The sequence below is a fragment of the Carex rostrata genome, chromosome 17, assembly GCF_964058835.1.
Source record: "Carex rostrata chromosome 17, lpCarRost1.2, whole genome shotgun sequence".
Lineage (NCBI taxonomy): Eukaryota > Viridiplantae > Streptophyta > Magnoliopsida > Poales > Cyperaceae > Carex > Carex rostrata.
Window position 1 is genome coordinate 9,904,151 of NC_135934.1, and position 8,007 is coordinate 9,912,157.

The following is an 8,007-nucleotide window of genomic DNA, read 5'->3' on the forward strand; positions in this document are numbered from 1 at the left end:
GTTTTACTGTTTTGTTAAGCCACCGTTGGATTAGCGGTTTTCAAAATGACTTAATAAATGGTAAAAAAATTAAGAAAAATATAAAATTTGGTCTCCAAGCCGATATTAATATGGAGAACAAGATGAACGGTTTGGATCGATCATTTGGACTTTAAAAATTAGAAAATGACTTGGTTGTACGGGACCTCAGGAACAATCGATTGTATATTAGCCTACCTCTATATATATATATATATTGTATAAATTTACAATATTTTCCATTTGCGGAAAGAGATGGACATGCTTCAACTCAAATTTCAGTATCATGTTCCACGCGTAGTGACAATTTAATTATTCGAATTCGGTTAGGTGAAGTTAGAAATTAATAATTCGGAAATAATTCAGATATAATTCAAAAATAATTCAGATATAATTCAAAAATAATTTGAAATTATCTGGATCAGAGATCTAAATCTCATAAGAGAGCAAAAAATAAGTTTCTTGGAAAAAAAATCTCAAACAATTCGTAAAATTCATAAAATTCGTGAATTATTTGCGAATAATTTCGTAAAAATTAGATTACTAAATAATTCGACGTTCGGTTTACTACCACACAAAAAGTAATTATTCACGAATAATTCACGAATCTAGAGCTCCATTCTTACTCGCTAACCCACACTTATAAATGAAGTCAACAAAACTATCATAGTATAGTATGCATATCTGTAACAATTGCAATGGTATTTTTTTTTTCTTCTTTTGAGAAATAAAAAATTGCAATGGTCTTGAATATCCGCAATCATGTGATTTCTTGCTTTGTCGTGCATGCTTTACATTGATATTTCTCTATTTGGTCTCTGATTTTGTTCTACTTTGTTTTTTTCTCTTGCTCCACCCTCTTTTTTTTTTTTTAGATACTTTTATAAGACTGTTTTCCAGAGCTAACACAGCTAACACAATTGTATTGGTGACCAATTGAACCGTAATTAAATAGTGGGATCAGGATCGCAAAAGAGCAATGCCTTTTCTTTCTTCAACCAGCGACCTTTTTTTGCATAGATTGTTGTGTAGATTTCTCTTTGTTTTAATCGTTGAAATCAAATTAGGCGAGATCAATTGGGAGAGTTTCCCATCACAATTCACTTACGATTCCTAATTGAACACTGTTAATTTCGACAATAATTATCTGAAATTAAATTTTTGGTCGCACTAATTATATTTCAATTTTTTACAAGAAAAATTAATAAAATTGAGATTTTTTTTTCTCGCTCAGGAACCGGGACTTGTTATTTTTTTCCGCCATTCTATATTATATGTACATAAACAACACTTCAATCTAATCCATGCCATGCTATCATCATGTCATCTGATTTGGTGATGATGCATGATGGGCTCAATTACATATTTCCTGGTCTGGGCTGTGTTCTTAATTGGGCTTCACATTTTGGGCCCATTACCAAACGATATGTTACAATTTCAGGTCATCTGGGCTATAAACAGAGTCACAAAATGTACTGATCGTAATACGGATGATTAAATAATATATAATATTTTACAGACAATTATGTGTTCATGCTGATTTTTATATAATATAAATAACTAGTTGAAATGTTGAATAGTTTATATTGGCCTCATACAATAAGAAATATCTATTATAGTTATATTAAATTGATAACAACATCAACAACAATAATAATATGTAAAAAAAGAATTTGATTTAAAAGAATCCATCTTGATCTGTCATACATTTACACGATCAAATTACCAAATGCATATGGAGCTAAGTTATAATTTCAAAATATTAAATATATATTAAAACATAAACAGCTGTACAAGGAAAAAATGATATGGTCATGCAAGTACAGCTGTGGTACCTACGGGGTTTCAATCAAAAAAAAAAAGTACAGCTGTGGTAACAGATCTGTGCCAGGAAGCCTGCAACAGCAGATCCCAATCCAAAATGTATACTTGACCGACAAGTGACAACGCCTGTTGAAATTTATAATTCATAAAAAGCAAACCAACATTAATAATTCCTCATCCCACATAACTAGACTGAACTAACCATCTCCTTATCTATTTATAACCAACAGGAACAGGGTTACAGGGAATCTCCACAGCTGCACAGACAGAGTTTGTTTTTTCACATAATATTTTTTATTATCATATCCAATTTTCTGAATCTTACTTACCTCATCTCTTTTCCTTATGCGCACCCTACCCTGGTGGCCCGGTGCTCACTCTCTTCCTGAACTATATCAATCAATTTCTTTCCAATTTGGCTCTTTCCCCATTTCATGTCCTTTACTTTAAATTACTTCCTAGTTCTTAGTTCTTAGTTCGTACCAATGAAAGCGCCACACCAACAAAACCATCTCAATCCCAGAAAGCTTTTCACATATACTCTCTACATTTTGATCCCATTAGCTCTTCTCCATTACTATCTCCTTAAACCCTATCCAGCCCCAGCCAGATCTTCTCCCCAGATCCACACCTCTCTTCACCCCTCCTCTCACATTCATCCCCACCACGACGATCGTGATTTTGTTCAACCCCCAGAAAAAGGTAATTGCAACAACTCAACACAGCTCTCTCAATTCAAAGAAACACTTCATCACTTTTTAGATTTTGGTGTATAAATCACAATATCCATTTCTGTAGAATTCAAGCTTCAAAATCAGACACTACCGCGGTGTGACTACTCTGCCGGCACATGGATACACGACGAGCGGGGCCCACTATACAACGGCACGAGTTGCAACACAATCAAAGAAAATCAGAATTGCATGGCTCATGGCCGACCTGATACCGGCTATCTCTACTGGCGATGGCGGCCCACTGAATGCAGCCTCCCACGATTTGACCCCTTGTCATTTCTCCAGTTAATCAGGAATCGCCACCTGGCTTTCATCGGTGACTCGTTGGCACGCAACCAGGTTGAATCTCTCATGTGCCTGCTTGCTAGCGGATCACATCCCGAGTTAGTGTACCAGGATAGCACTGAGAACCGTTACCGAAGATGGATCTTTGGGTCCCATAATGCCACTGTCTCGATCTACTGGTCGCCGTTTCTGGTAAAACGGATTGAAAAATCTGAGAAAGAGGGGATTCGCCACAATAGAGTTTTCTTGGATTCTTTTGACGAGAGATGGATCAGCGAGTTCGAATCAATGGACGTAATCGTCTTTTCGCTCGGCCACTGGTTTCTAATCCCTGGGATCTACTATGAGAACGAGCAAATAATCGGCTGCCACGTGTGCCCCGAGTTCAACCACACCGAGATCGGCTTCTTTGACGTGTTCCGCAAGGCGGTGAGGAGAACCCTGGAGGAGGTTCGGAGGAGACACGTGGAGGGTGGTGATAGGCGGAAGAGGCTGGTGGCTGTTACGACTTTCACACAGGCGCATTTTGAGGGGGCATGGGACAAGGCAGGATCCTGCGCCAAGAAAGAGCCGTACAAAGAAGGGGATGTGAAGATGGAGTACACGGCCGGGGAAATGCGGAGAACGGTGGTGGATGCACTGGAGAGCTTGAGAGGAAACGGCGACGGGTCGAGGGTTAACGGGCTGCAATTCGAGGCAGTTGATGTCACCCGATTGGCGATGCTGCGGCCTGATGGGCATCCGGGTCCTTATATGTACCCGGATCCGTTTGGAAATGGGAAGGCCGGGGATAGAGTGCAGAATGATTGTGTGCATTGGTGCATGCCTGGCCCCGTTGACACCTTCAACGAGATCCTGTGGCAGCTTATAGCGCAACCGGGTCTTTTTTCCTAGATGGCTATATCCAAATTCTCTTGTTGCAGATCCGTTAATCAATGATATTTGTAACATTTAAAAAAAAGAAAAAGAAAAAGAAAATGTTCTTATTTTTGTGCCACGTTTTAGATCGCTAGTGATTTAATTATTTTATTCTATTGATTTATTTTCCATTAGAAGCTTAGAGCTTCGTTTAGTTCTTGATAAGGCTGTAAATGAGCCGAATTTGAGCGAGTTACCTTCAATTTGAACTCAATTTATTTAATAAATGAGTGAGTCAACTTGAGTTGGGATGATAATAACGAGTTGTAGAGCCAACTCGAACTCAGCTCGTTATCAACTTGAGTTGACTCGCAACTCGTTTATAACTCGTTTAACCAATCAAGTTCTTAGATATTGTTATATACTAATATGTGTTTATCTATACAAACAATTGAAATGACCTAATAATAGTTTATCTAAATACAAACAATCTAACACAGAGATAATAGATCAACTCAAAGCAAACAATAACTTAGAATCCAACAATTTTTCATACAACTTAGTACATAAGTTGAGTTATAAATGAGTGAGTCATGCAACTCGAGTTATAAATGAGCAAGTTGGGCTCAACTCAAACTCAGCTCATTTATTAAACAAGTCAGCCAACTCGAGTTGAAACTGACACAAGTTGTAAATGAGCGAGTTAAAGCGAGCCATTAACGAGAGAGTTATGAGCAAGTTGCAAGTTCGAGTAATTTTGTACAGTCCTAGTTATTGAGTATTGTTTAAACTTTTAAATTTCATTAATAGTTTTGTACTAGCAGTTAATAAAAAAATGAGGAAATATTTAGAGATGTAAATTGGAAGGACCAGAAGACTCCTTTTTAGGAAAAATATACAATTTATCCTTTTTTATTTTCAAATTAACAAACAAAATATCTCTTCTCATAAATTATTAACAAAATGTCATTGTGGATAGTGTTTGGTAAACGGACCGGGCCGGGCGGTCCGGGCAAAACCCGGGCACGGGAAGACACGGGCACCGGCGTCACGGGCCGGACATCACGGGTTTTTTTTTCAAAAATCCTGCCCTGCCCGTTTAATACCCGTGCCCGTCACGAGTTGGGGGCAGGACAGTCCGGGTAGGGGGGCCGGGCGGTCCGGGTCCGATTTTTTTTTTCTTTGAAAACCAATAAATTATAAATACAAATTCATACCCATTAAAATCTAATCCTCCCAACTAAATAGCATGCTAATTTTTTTAGAACCCAATCCTCTATTTGTCCAAAGAAAATCTGAGCCGTTGATTGTATATACTCAGCCACTCATCAAAATAGATCTTAATCTCAGCCTTTAATAAATAGTTTTGATTTTATACATCTGTTTAATGTTGTCAAGCGTGTAAAAATCTAAATTTAATTAAAACCGTATCCATTACATGAAACGCCGCATAGTAATTGCAGTTAATTCTCCACGCGTTTTCCCTTCTTTCCACGCACTCGACGCGTTTTCCTTCTCTCCACGAATTTGTATCCTCTGAGATATCTCAAACTTAGCGTGGCATAATGGAAAATCCCAACCGTTTAAATACGCTCCGCACGAATCTCAAAACACACATAATACTGACCCTCCACAGCACCCCGAATAGGCACCAGACACGCGTCACGCAAAAGTTGGAATATCTCACCGGATACGCAAAAGTTGAGATATCTCAGAGGATACATTCCCGGATCTTCCGTGGCCTGTTTGATGTGGTTGTTTGTGTTTTCATCTATTAACAATTTATTGATTTTTGTTTCTCTCATTATTAATTAATACATTATGACAAAATCAAATAAATATTAATCACATCTAAAGAAAGTAATCAAAATAATATTTCAATCCCGTTGCAACGCACGGACACTTAGCTAGTATTATAAATAAAATCTAACATATTTAAATATGAATCTAACATGTAAAATCAAAATATATCCGAATTTGAAAAATAAAATCTAAGCTATCCAAAAAATGAATCTAACCTATTTTTTTAACTTATTAAAAATAAATCTGAATTTGAAAAATAAAATATAATATATTCAAAATAAATAAAATTACTTCACATATTCACAAAAATAAATCTAACCTATTTTTATAACCTATTAAAAATAAATTCGAATTTCAAAAATAAAATATAACATATTCAAAACAAATACAATTACTTCACATATTCAAAAAAATGAATCTAACCTATTTTTTTAACCTATTAAATTAATCCGAATTTGAAAAATAAATTATAAGCAATGAAATTAATCATTCATTCTTATATATTATTTATTTTGGAGAATCAAATATAAGCAATTAAATTAATCATCCATCTCTAACAATACTAGTTAAGCAGACAGCTTGCTTTCCTATTGATGATGTACATTAAAATATATAGATGTCTTTGCACCTATACCAAGCACCAAAGTTGGCTTTGCATATTAATTATTATTTTTTTGTTGGATAGCTAAATATAAGAAAATAATTTAGTGGCCACTATCAAGAGTTTCAATAAAAAAAAAACTCAGTGGCATCCTAAAGATTTTCTCCTTAATATGTTCATTAGTTAACTTTATATAGTTAATTTACATTTTTTATGGATTGTTAAATTGGAATTACGAGCTTCTATAAAAATCAATTATAAGCAATGAAATTAACCATTCATCTCTTCTATAATATTTATTTAGGAGAATCTTGACTGAATAATAGTAGCCCATGTACAAGATCTTTCTAGCCTATTTGTAAAATTAATTATGCTTCATAAGGTTTTTATTTAAGTCTTTCTAGAATGAAATTTTAATGATACATGAACTTATAAGTTAATTTACAAAAATTCATTGTCATGATAATGTATTTGAATGATTATTCGAATGTACTGAAATGAATATTTGATTGTACGAAAATGATCATGGGAAATCAAAATTTTCTTTTGAAAATGTATAATAGTAAATATAATTATTCTTATTGATAATTCTTAATATAATTAAATAAAAGGGATCAAACAATAACATAACAATAATATTATATTTCATAACTAGAAATTTGTTCATAATCTGTTATCCAATCACTGAAAAAAATCGACTAAAAATTAAATTAGCAAAATAATTATTATAGTGATTAACAACAAAAATGAATATAGATTTGAATCTACTAGGGGTCCAGTTGGGGGGAATTTTGAAATTTTTTGAAATTTTAAACGGGTATGGGTACACGGTCACGGGCACGGGCACGGATACACGGGTTCACGGGCACGGGCTCACGGACATGGGTTAACGGGCACTACGGTCCGGATAAGCACGGGTTTTTTTTCTTCCAAAAAACCGGGTCCAGCCCGTTTAATACCCGTTCCCGTGTACCCGTGTACCCGTGCATACCCGTGGCACGGGCACGATCCGGTCCGAACACGGGCACGGACGGACCGGTCCGGGTTGAGCCCGTAGGGGTTTTTACCAATCACTACTTGTGGGCTCTATTTTTCTCTCTCTTTCTCCTCCCTCTCACTTCTCTGTTTACTCCTACAACTTTTTATTTGAAATAGATAATATAGGTGAATTTTGTTTACTACATGAAAATTTTGTGAATTTAGAAGTGCATATATTTTTATTGTATAACCTTTTTTTTTTAATATAGATCTTGTAAGCTAAAATTGACAACATAATATTAGCTAATTTACAAGATACTTTTAAGAATTATGTATAATTTGATTGACACAAATATTTAGACTTATACATACTTTTTAATATAGGATCAGAATTATGTATAAAATTGACACAAAATTATATATACTTTTTATACATAGGATCAGACTTAATTTTTTTTTTCGATTCAATCTTTAAATTGATTACAATTATACTAAAGTGGAACTATTAAAAAATACCAAATTTCATTTAAAGAGTTTTATTTGGGAGGAATGAAATTTGAATTTAAAAAAAAAAAATTCAAATTCGGCCGGGTACAAGTTAGACGGGTATCACAGGTAAAGGGTACGGGTATCACGGATAACAAGTACGAGTATCACGGGTACACGGACCGGACTGGGCGGTCCGGGTTTGAAACGGACTGGGTTATCACAGGTTTAATGGCAAAAAACCGAGTCCGGCTCTTTTCAACCCTTACCCTAGTTATCCATGGACCCGTGTCAAACCCGTGCATAGTCCGGACCGGGCAAGTACAGGTCACGGGTGGACCAAACCGAGTTTGACCCACCCGAGTAATTTCAAAACACTATTGAAGGCTATATAGAAAATTATCCCTAAAAAAGTCAAAA

At 35.3% G+C, this 8,007-nt stretch overlaps 1 protein-coding gene across 1 annotated transcript; it reads left to right on the plus strand.

Annotated features, from left to right (window-relative positions):
- The first annotated feature begins 1,835 nt into the window (after positions 1-1,835).
- Positions 1,836-3,890, plus strand: LOC144568109 (xyloglucan O-acetyltransferase 1-like). Its single transcript, XM_078318339.1, has 2 exons — positions 1,836-2,544; positions 2,641-3,890. The coding sequence occupies exons 1-2, from the start codon at positions 2,328-2,330 to the stop codon at positions 3,753-3,755; spliced, it is 1,332 nt and encodes a 443-aa protein (XP_078174465.1). The 5' UTR covers positions 1,836-2,327; the 3' UTR covers positions 3,756-3,890.
- The last annotated feature ends 4,117 nt before the right edge of the window (positions 3,891-8,007 follow it).

What these genes read in the sequence shown, in the direction of transcription:
- LOC144568109 (XM_078318339.1), top strand. Translation starts at nt 2,328, where the DNA reads ATGAAAGCGCCACACCAACAAAACCATCTCAATCCCAGAAAGCTTTTC. An exon ending in TGTTCAACCCCCAGAAAAAG is followed by an intron (nt 2,545 to 2,640) that starts GTAATTGCAACA and finishes CCATTTCTGTAG; the next exon opens with AATTCAAGCTTCAAAATCAG.